A 13,814-nucleotide genomic window follows, 5' to 3' on the forward strand; every position below is an offset into this window, starting at 1 on the left:
GGCACGGCTGCTGGCGCACAGGAAATCACCATTCACTAATAACTAATTAACGCCTAGTAATAACTGACGGGTGCTTTCGCCCTCACAGCGCGTACATGCCCACGGCCGGCGCAGGGCCGAGCGCCGCCCCCCGCCGCCTCCGCGCAGAGTTGAGGGCAGTGGCGTCGTTTCCCGCTGTGCGCATGCGCGGCGCCCGGACGCAGACGCAGTGGTGCCGCGATGCCGCCTGACCGCGTGTCGGGGGCAGCAAGATGGCTGCGCCCGTGTGAAGGCTCGGGGCACGGTTAGAGCGGGGGGTTTAGTCCCGTCCCGCGGTGCGGGGAGCCGGTCTGTGCCGCGCCCTGTCGCCACCCCGTGTCGCCACCCCTGGCATGGAGCCCCGGGAGTCCTGGGCGGCCTTGGCGGTGAGTTCGCGGGGCCGGGCCTGCCCGTTGCCACGGCGACGCGGTGGCCTGGGCTGCCGGCGCCGCGCTGAGGCGCGTTTCCTCCATGGCGTCGGGAATATCCAGTTCTCGCCCTGGGTTCTGTGGGGAAAGTCATGGACGTGGTGCCCAGGGCTAGCGTGAGGGGAGCTGCCGGCCTGCGCCTGCGGGGAGGGTTCAGTTCCCGGCCCCAAATTCTCCGGGGACAGTCCCGTTGCTACATCGCGGTTCAAAGCCATTCAATTATGGCCTGATTTGGTTTAGTCGTTTCGATGGAGTTAAGTTTAATGGCTATGTCCGACTCCTAGTAAAGGTTTTTTAGCTGTTCGACTTCTGTTACTGAAAGGTGGGGGAGAAGGTGCGTTTTAGTTGTGTTAATATCTGAAAATGATTACTGTTTTCTGCAGATAGCATAAGCACCTAGGTATCGTCACCCTCTGGCAGCTGCTATATCGGCTGCTTCATGAATTTAAATGATGTTTAAGATACAGAACTTTGAAAACTAAAGAAGCAATTGGTAGCTTCTGATTCATGTTCTAACAGATGGCTGGATTAGATCTGATTAAATCTCATCAATGCTACTTTGAGTAAATAAGGATTTTGATGAAAAAGAGTGAAGAAAGAATCAATGCATGCAAAATAGCCAGCTAGATTAAAAGAGTGATTAATTTATTGATTAAAACTTCAGTAGTAGATAGTGAACACCTCTCTGAATCCTCTCTTGGCCCTGAAAAAAAAAAATCAGAGTAACACCTGATTTATTTGCAGGCAGAGATAAAATCTGTGCATCTGTTTTTTGTGTACTGTTCTGCTCTATATGAGGTAGACTTCAAACTACGTTTTCTGTTCTGAATAACAGTGCATATAAATAATGTCTCGTATTGATATTTGTTCTATTTTCTTTTGAAATTAGTTTTTCTATTTATTTCAGTCTCCCGTTTTTCACAAGTAATTATTTTCTATAGATCAGCCATGTTCTGGGGAAGTTAAAAAAAAAAAAGTCATTTAGAAACACAGATAATGGGAAAAGATTGAGCTTTAGTTGAAACTGTTCTATTAGGGTTTGATTTTTAAGAATTGTTTTCGATAAAAATCTTCCCCTTTTCCTTATGACTTTGAAAACATCTTTATTATTTAATATGATTTTTTTTTTTCCTATAGGCTTTTGTCAGCCAAAGAAAATAGTTTTACTTTAAGCTTCCTTCAACAAAGGAAATAGGGGGGTAACACTTTAAATAAAGAAGTTTGCTAGACAAATATCAGTGTGCTTTCTATATATGACTGCAGGGGGAAGCAAAATTGCTTCTGTCTTTCCATGATTTTATCACATAACTTCCTAGAGGTGTTTGTCATTCTTTTGATGTGTTGTTTTGATAAGCTTTTATGTGTAGTGGGTAATTGTTGCATTGCTTTGCTTGTACTATTCAAAACATTGAGATTGTTTTGCAAATACCTTAAAAGTGGTTTACAAGTTAATAATATCTGTTTCTCTCTTTTGTTGAAGCTTTCTTGTTATAGCTATAGAAGCTACTGAGTTCTGTGTAGGACTGTCAGTTTATAATTTGACCTCAGAAAGGACATGGTCAGTAGTGCTTTGGTTTAGGCATGCCTCAGTTACAGAAGCACTACAGCTTCACCCCTATGAATAATAATGCACTTTATTCCATGGTTTTGTCTCAAAGGCTGGTGGAGTTGCTGGTGTCTGTGTTGACTTGATCCTTTTTCCACTGGATACTGTGAAAACAAGACTGCAGAGTCCTCAAGGATTTAGGAAGGCTGGTGGTTTTCGTGGTATTTATGCTGGTGTTCCTTCCACTGCTATAGGATCCTTTCCAAATGGTAAATTTTATTTGGATTATGCTTTGTCATCTTTAAGTGGAAATTTACATAGTATAGGACATTTGTGTCTGTAGCTTCCTCTCCTGCAAGTGACTGGATTCTGTGAGTCCGTGTCTAGCTGTGAAGAGCAGATTCTAGAGTTGTACAGTATTACTCAAACTCTTTGAGCAAGTCTGGAATGAAGGTTGTTGCATGTTTACCCTGAAAAGCCCAACCCTTACTCATTGGAAGCATTTCTGGATATGTTTTATAAGCCTGTCCTTACTTATAGGGGAACCCTACAACATTTTCAGATGCCAAAGAGGGCTAGAGTCTTGCTTGTCCTGGGCATTTCTGTCATGACCCACTATTTTGTGGCATTGAAAATGAATCAAAATTCAATGTGCTTGAGCACTGGAGATCTTTGAGCTAATTGCCCTGGGGATGCTATGTTGGTCTTTTTCTCCCTGGAAACAACTACAACACTTACGATGAGAACACATCATGAATACTTTTAAAATTGAAGACTTTAAAAAGTAAATGCTTGTAGTCCCTGCAGAGAAAAGGCATCTAAAATTCCTAATGCCTTTGTCCATTTTGTCTTTGTAGGGAGGGATGAAAAAAGCAGGGAGCTATGCTGTCAGTAGTAAATGTTAGAAGAACTTTGCTGACAAATCCACTGACACCTTCAGATGTTTGATGTCCTTCATAAGATGATATAAAAAAAAATTCAGTTCTTTATCTTGTCTGCGCTGTTATCTCCTTTTGAGGTGATAAGCATCTTTTGATTAGCAGAAGGCAATTCACATAGCCCTTCTTTACAATTAAAATCTGTTCCCCGGCAAGACATGTCAGTTTTCTCAGGATTTACATCTTCAAAATCTGAACTGTGGTTTTATCTTTCCAACATATGACTGAGAACTGAAATTATCTTTTGGAGAAGGAGTAACCCTTAAGGTGCAAGTGCCTTTGTAGTTGACTGTTGCAGCAAATAAACACAACTTATGTTACTACGCTCAGTTTAGTTTTGAATGTTTCTTGTTCACTGGACAGGACTTTTACAAGTGCTTCAGAAACTTGGAAGAATTTTTTTTATGGAGCTAAAGTGCAAAAATAGTACACTGATTATAGCTAGGAAGAAGTTATTAATAACTGCTCCTGAAATAGTTTTACACATTGCAGGGTAGAAGGCTTGTATTGAATACTCTGACTTTTAGGTTGTGTTGTGTTTTTTTTTTTTTCTTTTCTCTTCAGTTAATCAACTGATTTGTTTATTTGAGTTGTCTTGGTCTTTTTTTCCAAAAAATAAAGACCATCCATTCAGTTCAATCAAATTACCTCCGCTCTACCCTTCCTATCTATAAATATGGAAGATGCTCTTTTTTTCAAAACCTAATGGACATTCATGACTAATTAATACATCTTTCCTTATCTCATTACTAAATATGGTCTTAAGTCCCGACACCTTTTGATATTAATGTGAGGTATGCCAGTGATAGGCAAGAGCATGAATTTCTGAAGGATTGTGTTGATACTGTAGTATTTGTTTTGGGCAAAAATAACCTGTTTTGGGCAAAAATAGCCTATTTTCAACTTCAGTTGCAGAATAATGTGACAAAATCCACCTCAATGTTTTTGTGTTAATTCTGTGATGGAAGAACAGTTAAATGACTGCATGTATTTTTTAATTTCAGCTGCTGCATTTTTTATCACCTATGAGAATGTGAAATCCATGCTGCATCATGGCTCTTCATCTTACTTGACTCCAGCAACACACATGGTGGCTGCCTCCCTTGGGGAAGTGGTAAGAAAGAAGTTTGTATAGTTTTTGTCTGTAGGAGGAGAGGAAACTGTTCAATTATGAAAACTCAGATTTGGTGTTTTATCTTTTTTGAGTGATGACTGTCTTTATATTTGTGACAGTAAGCAAGGTTACTTTGGCTTAGCTGAATCAAATTTATTCTAGGTTCAGCAAAATCCTCTTTTCCCCAGATACTCCTCTTGTTTTTAACTGCAGAGTTGGCGCAGTGCCTGGTCAGTGTTCAGGTCTGGGTGTTCAGCTGTAAACAGTCCACTGCTGTTCCTGCCAGTGCTGCCCACCTCCTTTCTATTGCTTTTGTCACGCTTGGGTGTTTCCTGGCACTGCAGTGGTGAGATGGGGTGTGAATTACTGTGTCCACAAGTTTGGGGGAGGAAAATGGACTGTATAAAACTAGCTTTTCTGGCTCTTTTGCAACTTAAACTTAGCCCATGATATGGGACAGAAAAATATGTCATGTTTGTGGTTTCATATTCTGCTTTTATTACCTGAATTTTTAAATTTCTTGTGACACTGGCCTCTTTCTCTCCATTACAGGCAGCTGTGTGTTTATACTCCCCGTAGTGGCTTAGCTTACTCGTAGGTTGGTCCCAAGCTACCAGGAGTGCAGAGGGATCTGTGGTGTTTTGGTTTAGCATCACATGCCTTGCTATTACAGCAGCATAGCCTAGCTACTTCCCATGGGAAGCAGTTCAGCTCATCCAGCTCTCTGTGGGTTCAGCTTTTATTCCCAAGTAATTTATATTCTTCGATGGAAATGGCACTGATTAGATTGAATGGGACTTAGCCAGGGAACTTAATTTAACACACCAAGCCCATAAAGGTGGGTGAATGCAGCACCTACAATCGCTCTGGTAGTGGTTATAGGCAGGAGTTAGATGGAAGGTGATAGATTTGGGGCTGGGTGGGATATGTTTGTGTTGCTGCCTCTGGATTCTTTTTGGTCTTGACTACAGCCTGTGCTGTCAGGTTATGACTTCTGACTTCAGGCAATGCACTAATTTCCATGAAAATTCTATAAAGGCTGTTAGACATCAGCAAGAGGTTGTTCACCACTATGGCAATGCATAACCCTTAAGTTCCTTGTTTGCCTGATATCTCATGGAACAGCAGGTGCAAGAGGTGTTTTAAACTTCTAAGTGCTGTTTCAGAATCAAGCAAAATGACAGTTGGGCTCAGGAAGAGGTGCCAGTGTTGTGCCATAAAATCCACTGGAAAAAGTCTCCTCTTTCGCGAGTGGATTATTTATAGTATACTTCCTCTGCCTGTGAGGATTCTGTGAGGAAACTCTATCTGAGTAGTTTAGTCATCAGCAGCTCAAAAAGTTGGCTACAGATGACTCCTTGCATGACTACAGAACCTGTTGCCTGTTTTTTCCAAGGTGGTCTGTAGTCTTGTGACCCTTACAACTCAGGCACTTACTGCTTTAATTTTCAGGCTGACAAATGGAAATGCACCATAGTTAAGTGAGTTGCTCAGGGCTATCTCATGTGCTTGGCTCTTGCTACTCTAAGACCAGAGAAATATATAGTGATAGCCATTGAAATGGCAATCTGACCTTATGGTGTAGAAATGGCGATGTTGTAACAACTATTTTTCAGCTTACAAGATTCTGCTTTTTGCTAGCTTTTCTCCTCTTGGTGTGATGGGAGAACTAAGCTGTAAAATAATTGAGATAGGGATTTAGAGATTTGCTACAACAAACCTGTAATAAAAATAACACAAAGCAAGATCTTCTCACATTTGTTTTATATAAAGACTTAGCCGATCAATAGAAATATATAAACTATTCCAAATTGCATCAGGGTGAAAGTTATAATTATTGTTTTATTGATTAGACGTTAAGTTTTAATCAGGGCATAACCACTGGGACTATTATTTTGTCAGTAGGGTGTTTTTTTTAATATATACTTTTCTTCCTTTGTACACTTTAATAATTACTAAGATATAAATTGCTTTTAAATATGAAATAATAAGCCAAAGACTTGGTCATGTTAGGATTCCCAGGGTACCTCTTTGCCTTTCCAAACTGTTTTTTTACAAAACAAAGAAATTAAGATTGAGAGCAAGAAACTGATGTTGGATTTCTACGTTTGCTGCTCTTTCACTGGTGAGCATAAATGAGTCATCTACCTTCTTGTGACTCAATAAATCAGCTGCTTTTCTGTGTTGTTTACAGCCTGTGTAGGTTCATGGGAAATACAGTTGCCTGGAACTGGTTTGGTCCAATTTCCCAGTTCCAGTCTAGGAGGCACAAAACCAAGTAGTAAAAAGGCAATGGCTGTGGTGTGGATGGTTGGTTGTTTTGTTTTGTGGGTTTTGTTTGTTTGTTTGGTGGGGTTTTTGGTTGGTTGGTTGGTTGTTTTGGTTTTTTTCCCCTTTTAGACAGGAGAAATATAGACAGCTAATCTCATCTCCCAGAGTGAGATAAAGAAAATTACATATAAAATCTGACCCTGTTAAACATAATTATTTTTTTTATAACCGAATCTTGCTATATAGGGACTCTGAATATCCCATAATAAATGAAGAATTATTTGAAGACACAGCCAAAACTCTAGAGGGCAGATACATGGTATATCATCTCATCTCTTCAAGGAAGAAGAAGGTTGAAGAACACATGAGTTACAAAGGTGGGGAAAACCCTTATTATACCCCTTGTGTAACTGAAATTTGGAGATAGGAAACACGCTTACTGCATCCAGGGCTTTGGAATTTTTCATCTTGACTCTACATTGCCCTGTATGTTTAGTCTGCCTGTATCTTTACAGTGAGCTGCCAAATGCGCTTGGAAAACATGATGTCATAGGGAGTGGAAAGGAAAACCAGATGTTCTAAAATTTTACTTTTAATATTCTAAGGCAGTGTAAGTAAATTTGAGAAGGAGCAGTATTTTTAACCTCCTAGTGCCCATTTTAAATAGTAACCAGGTATATCTTGCAGATCCAGGGTTAATTGTACAGCTCCAGTTGGATTTGTACAGAATTTTTTATACCAGTTTAATACAACAGTGTATGCTGTTCATTGCAAGAAACTTTGATAAAGAGAAGGCTCCCTTTGGGCCTCCCCCACCAGCCTCCTGCGAACATGATTTTATGGGATGAGTTTAAGATTGTCCCAGTTTGACCGATGAGGTTTCCTTCGTGAGTGCCAAAGTAGTTGGATTCAGCACAGTTAATTTTACATCCTGCTGGCTTTTCCGTGGAGGTGAGAATAAAGTCGTTTGGATCATGTTCTAGAGAAGCTAGCTGACAACAGGCTTTTCCATCTAATATTTAGATATTGTTATGGTTACAATCTGAGCTTTGCAAGATATTTAGTGAAAGTGTGGGACTGTTCTTTGGAAATATCAGGTTTGCTTTTATCTTTCTGACCTTTTATTTTCGATTGGCTATGTTTGGTGACATCTCTTTGTTTTGTTTTTTCCCCCTACTCTGTAGGAAAGCAAGCTACCTTGACTTTAAATTCACGTGTGAGAGGACTGAGGACAGGGATGGGAGGTAGATGTCCTGTTCTCTTGGCAGCTGGGAGTAATGACCATGCTCTGGAAGTAGATTACCAGCTGAAATTACTGAGCTGGTTTGGTCCATGTGTATGTTTCCAGAGTACTTTAGGAGTACAGGGCTGGAGATGTGTTGACACTGTGCAGTGCGTCCCCAGGGCTACCAGACCTCAGGTTACTTGCACTGAAGTGGTGCATCTACAGAGCATGACGTAGCACCAAAGTAACTTAGATTCTGAAAGCTGCCTAGTCATGTTGGTGACGCTGTGCTTGCATTCATTTGTCCTGTTAAATTTTTAAGCTGATGTAGCCATGATACTTTAGGTTCCTCATCTGGCTTGTTTTCATTCTGCTTAAGTGTCTCTGCACTGTGGTCCCTTGAGTTGTGTAAATGCTGGACAAGGTCACGGGTCTAGAAAGGTGTTTCTGGTCTGGTTGCAAGAATGCTAAAACTTTGGCCAGCTACTAGGTGTTGGTGGAGCATGAACCTCATAGGAAAAGATGGAAACCTTGGCTGTGTTCTGAGACAGCTCTGAATGGTTGGGTAGGGACTGCTGTCTTCAGAGATGATAGGCTTCGCTCTTCTCAGCAAGAAGGATTTTGGCATAGCCTCACACTTAACTTTTTTTCCAAAATTTGAGAAAGTAGGGATGTTGAATCAATTTGAATTGAAACATCCAAGTTTGCCACTTCACTGGGGAAAGGGGATCATGTGGCTCCACAGGGCAAGGTGAGGACAGGTATTTCAAGGTGAAATTCCAAGCTCACTTGTGTATTTCAGTGTGTTGCCACTTAAGATACTTTTGTGATAAAAGCAAAGTGTGTGGTTCATATGTGATTAGCATCTGACCCTCAGTATTAATAACTTGGGAATTTTTTAATCTGCTGTTGGGATGTTTCAAATAGGAAAGCTTAATGCAGGAATTATCTTTCTGGGGAATTCAGCTAGCTATCTCTACTAGTCCTAACTTGTTTCTTAGAAGAAGCAAGTGCAAATGCAAGCAGTTTTACAGTTTACAAATCACGATTCTGTAGAATGACATTTTGAGTATGTTTTTAATTCAAATAAAGAAAGAAATTGAATGTTTTATATTAATCTAGGCTTGCTTTTTTTTTTTTTCCCGTGGGGGTGGGGAAGAGGGTGGAAAGGCATTTTAGACATGGTAGACAAAATGATGTTGTCTATCTCTGTCCACAAATCAGTCCTTTCTCTCTGCCCTGGCAGTATCTTTTGACACAGTTAACTAGTTTCAGTTTAATAGAAGAGCAGGAATCTATAAAAGTGTATTGGTATGAATTTCATGACAGTAACTGGCTAGGTCTGAGAAGAAAGTTGCTGTTAATGCCTGTTCTGGGGAGAGGGCAGAAGCATGAGTCAGACAAATCCATAGAGTAATATGAAAGCATCTCCAGCAGGATAATCGGTCAGGGCTTTACAGCATTGTAAGCCCTAGAAGATAAGTTTGCAGAAGCCCAATCTAACAGAGATGGAACAGCTGCTTACATCAGACACAGAGTTAAGGTTTTAGCTATTTGAAACTCCCATAACTTGCATGTTGGTAGATGTGGCTTTTCAGTTCAAGTTTGGATGCTCTAGGGAGAGGTGCCTCTAAATCAGCAGTCGTCTGCTGCAACAAACAAGTGATTTATTACTTATTGTGTCCAGGCTTTAGGCTAATTGCTTCCAATTTTTAACTGTCCCTTTTCTAAGAACTGAACTAATAAATGGACAAAACTGTTTAAAAACAAAAAGTCGTATTTTCTGCTTTGCATCCTACCTCCTCACAACCAGTGTAGTATGTGCTGGCAGAACATAGTATTTAAAAGAAGTATTCAAAGTCTAACAGCAGCTGAAGTTTGATGGGACCTCTTCCACAGTACTTAAGCTTTTTTTTGTTATTTTCATTGATCAGTGCCTGTCATTTTAGGTGTGACTCTGTCTTTTGTGCCATGCATATCTGGATGCACACAGGCATTGAGAAGGGGAATGTGCCGACCCTGGCAAGATGAGCAGTGGTGGGGAGTACAGCAATGTAGGTGGTCTTTTGAATTAATCATGGTGGATTTTGAAATATTCATAAATTTATCTAGGGGGGGTCAGGTCTTCAATACAGATGCTGCAGGATTTTGCCACACACAGGTGGTGTTTGGAAGATGGTTGTGAAGGTGAGACTGCTGCCATTAAGAGCTCATGTTGAAGGAGCATAGTTAGAGCAGATGGAAACTCAAATTAGAGCTGCAGCTGAAAATCAATTCTATATAAAGATGAATGGAGGCATGAATCCACAAATGCTGGCAACAAATTCATCATACAATTAAAGGCTGAAACAGCAAATTAAGAATTGTCAAACACCTAATGAGCCACCCACACTGATCTTCTCTTGTATCTTATCTTCTATGTTAACTGCATGTATTGCCTCTTTCTTCATCAGCCGCCCTTTCTAGATTGCTTTGTGTTACCTACTCAATTCATGGCTCTGAGGGCATGCTACTTTGCAGTAAAGAGTAGAAGCTGGATGGTTGTCATCTCTTTTCTTTCAATCCTAAGGCTAATACTTAGCTGATTTAGAAATATTTGTAGCTCAGAGTGTCCATAGAGGAAAGGTAATTTGGGATAAAGAGTGTAAGTGAGAAATAAATAATTTTAAAATATTTCCTGATGGATATCCTGGCTTGCAACGTATTTTGCCAGACAGCTTTGGAAATGTCTGAGATACTTTGGAGTAAACTTAGCTTAAACTAAGATTCTCTACAGGGTTTGTTGGGAATAACTATTTCTGAATAGCTCCATATGTGGACAAGCCTGTAATTTTTTTAAGTGAAAAGGCTGTAGGAAAGAGTAAGGAATCAGTTAAAGGAAAATACTTGATAAAATACAATGTAGTTGAAATTTCCGTGTTCTGGGCCAATGTAACCCCAAGAGACTGAGCAAATTGTAAAATACTAGTCATCTTTCAACAGGAGACTTAATGTGTTTTCAGAAAATATTGCCTGTGTTCTCTTGCCTGGAATCTCATTAACATTTGTCCTCCTGTAACACAGTCTGACCCCACTTGGCTCACTGGAAACAGTTTTATGCTGGATGGGATGCACCATGCTACTTTAGCTGAAAGAACAGTTTGGCTGGTGGATGTGATTAGCTTCTTAAGCCTTTTAAAATAAGTTTAACAGACTCTTAGTGGTGAAAGAGTTGCTGGGATAGATTGGATCACGCAGACAATTCTATAGGTTGAATAGAGGGTCTACTCTTCTTTGGCTTTAAGGCTTTCTGTGTTTAAATGTGGTAGCAATTTATGAATCAAGCATCAACCAGGTTGAGGAAGATTATTTTTTTAAAAAAAAAGCTATTCAGCTGTCTGATTTTTGCCACTTGAATTTAAACCAGTAGCTTGTGACTATACTCAGGAACTTCAAAATCTGTGGGACACTTCATTTGTGCTGGAGTGCGAAAAGATGTGCATAACAGCAGGCCACTTACATAAGTATTAGGTTCAGTTTTAAAAAGGAAACAAAACTCTACATTGATTAAACTTTGGAAGACCAATTTAGTTATTTTTGAAAGTTTCTATGATTTTGCATATCTGCTGTGAGAAGTATTTCTGTAAAGAAGTGTTCAGCATCAGACTTGCCAGCTTCACAAACTTTTCCAGTTCTTTGCCCATTAACTGATATAATTGGGGTAACAGTTCCTCCTTGCTGAGAAGAGAGCTCAGCACAAATTTCCACTGTTTGAGGACAAAAGTTTTCTGAAGAGTATCTGACATGGCTGAGGGAGAGGTGGGCAGGGAACCCACAGCAAGAGTTACAGGGCGTTTAGCTGTGCAATTGAAGAGCCACATGTAGGGAAGGAAATATGAGAAAGGGGCAGAAGCCCATGTTGAGAGGGCTACTGTGATGAACAAGGAGACAGCTGAGGATTTCAGAGGACTTCAGGCAGTTGGTGTGAAAAGGCCCAATCAGGACAGCCATTATGAAGGAAGAAGTGTGTGGTGGTGCAGATGATGCTCCGGAGCAGGAAGAAGGGAGCTCTGGAAAGCAATAATAAGGAGCTGACTTAGGTTTGACTGACAGGATGAAATAACATTCTGCAAAACAGCTCTGCAGATTCCAGGTGAAGTCATCTAAGGTGGAAACTTGGAGGAAGTTGAAAATGTTTGTACAGAAGCTCTGGTCTTCCAAATGCTTGTGACATTTGATCCCTGTGAATGGTCTCATCTTGAAATATAGTATGTTTTTAAGCTCTGGGAAGTGCTGAGATCTGAGGGATCTTGCTGGGTGAGATTGCTCTTTGAAGAAATGTTTCCTGCCAGCATACAGAGGAGCTGCAGTTAAATTAATGAAGGCTCTATTGTGTCAGTCAGAAGAAAAGATGGGACAAAGAGTTTGGCATTGTCTAAACTTTCCCATCCAGAGCCCATTAGTCAAAACTTGTTCTCTCTGTGGGGTTTAAATTAGGAGTGGAGTCACCTGTTCATGACCCCAGCAGCTTTGCACAGGTCTGAATTTAACTATGCTGGAAGGGCACAATCATGCTGTGCATGAGTGTGGAAGAGGAAAATAAGATTAGCATATTCTGAGGTTTTCTTTTGAAGATGAACGCTTTTTCTCTAAGGCTAGCACTTAAAGAAGAAACTGATAGTGGACAGTACATACATTGAGCAGTTTGTCATCTGTGGAGACAATTTCTTCATTAAAATGGGTGTTAATGCTTCAATTCCTCATTTCAATTGTGCCCTGGCAGGTAGCACAGCCTGCCGACAAGCACCTGTGGAAGGACTTCTTCACAACTTGAGTTCTGACCTACATCAAATTACAGACCATAAACACTTCATTTTTATTCTGTCTTGGTCAAAAGGGCAGCAGTTGTTTAGAAGAAGGTTTATTGGTGTTTTTGAACTATTATGGGTCTATGATAGCAACAGTTCAGGCTTCTCTGTTCAAAGAAAACATAAAACCAAATAACAAAATGCTTATTTCAGGTTTCTCTGCTTTTCTGTTAATTTTCCTGGTGGTGGAAAGGGTGAGGCAGTTCATCTTTTGTCTACAGATACCACTCATGCTCCTCACCTCCCCTGCTTTCAAACATGCCTAATCCAAGAATTGTGACCAGAGTTTAGAAACAGTTATTTGGAGGATGAAATACTTTTGCTAATCTCATAATATTGCATTGAAGAAGTTAATTTTTTCCCTTCTGTCAGAGAGGGGAATCCCAGTGAGATCTGAAGAGCCAAACATAAACTTAGAGTTTGGAGAGGCACTGAAAGCTGCAGAACTGAATTCAAGGTTTGTTGAGAGCCTCTGACCTGAACCAAGAAGGAAGTTTCTCCTTCTTTTTCAGGATCCAAAGGAAATCAGTGCAATTTAAGATCCCTTAATTTTAGCCTTATCAATTTTAATCATTCAATTATCTGAGGAATGAAAAAGGACATTTTTCATGTTTCAGATTAAAAATAGTAACCTCCTACTTAGAAGGGAGCATCTGACATAGAAATTGAGATGCCCAGATTGTCATATTTATTAACCTATTTCGGGTAGCAGCAGTTTTTTTATATAAAAAAAAAACCAAACAATAAACTATCAACAAGACAAACCTGAGCTATAAGGTGGCTTTTGTCTACAGGAATATGACGAGGGCTAATGCAAAGTACACTTCGAAAAAAAAAAAAAAAAAGGCAATAAACCAAACCCCAGTACACCAAAAACATCTTTATTGCTGCTTTTCTTTGAACAGGGTTTTAGAGTTGCTCTGTTTTTCTTGCTCTTTCTACATTATGTTGGAGCAGGCAATCCTTCTGACCTTCAAGAATGGGGTTAGAGATTAGGATTTTGTTACCAGATTGGCTACAGCCTAAGCATATGTACTTTGATAAGTCTTAGCCTCTTTGTTGTCATTTTTGTGCAGCAGCTTTTTCTCCCAAACAGGTTAGTGATTATCTTGCACAGGTATTGAGAGGTTTAGTTTAAAGCCTCTGCTCTCTGGACACAAAATTGTATGGTGTCATAAATTAGAGTTTTATTTGATTAAGAATAAATTTATGCAAATGACATTGAAATGTAACTCTACCTAGGTATGTTCCTTTAGTTCTGTGTTAAGTATTGTATGGTGAACATCAGTTAAAGCTTCCCAGTCTACTCAGATAAAGTCATTAAAACTAATCCCCTACTTGGAAAGTTGAAAATGAAAATCCTTTAGAAAGTGTTCTAAAGGGTTTAAAGCTGCAACACAGAAAAGTTTTTTTGGAGTTTACTGCGT

General features: G+C 40.0%; 1 protein-coding gene across 5 annotated transcripts in view; it reads left to right on the forward strand.

Moving 5' to 3' along the window:
* Nucleotides 1-226: 226 nt before the first annotated feature.
* SLC25A26 (solute carrier family 25 member 26) overlaps nucleotides 227-13,814 on the forward strand; it is an 87,611-nt gene continuing 74,023 nt past the window's right edge. For 3 of the 5 annotated variants that reach the window (XM_042799891.1, XM_042799893.1, XM_042799892.1), the window contains exons 1-3: nucleotides 227-404; nucleotides 2,105-2,261; nucleotides 3,935-4,044. In XM_042799891.1, coding sequence (XP_042655825.1) covers nucleotides 372-404; nucleotides 2,105-2,261; nucleotides 3,935-4,044 — 300 coding nt within the window. In that variant the 5' untranslated portion in view covers nucleotides 227-371. Of the gene's footprint in view, nucleotides 405-500; nucleotides 781-1,583; nucleotides 1,646-2,104; nucleotides 2,262-3,934; nucleotides 4,045-13,814 lie in introns of those variants that run through there. The other 2 variants (XM_042799895.1, XM_042799894.1) reach the window with 2 other exon arrangements.

The sequence above is a fragment of the Tyto alba genome, unplaced genomic scaffold, assembly GCF_018691265.1.
Source record: "Tyto alba isolate M040663 unplaced genomic scaffold, T.alba_DEE_v4.0 Super-Scaffold_3, whole genome shotgun sequence".
NCBI lineage: Eukaryota > Metazoa > Chordata > Aves > Strigiformes > Tytonidae > Tyto > Tyto alba.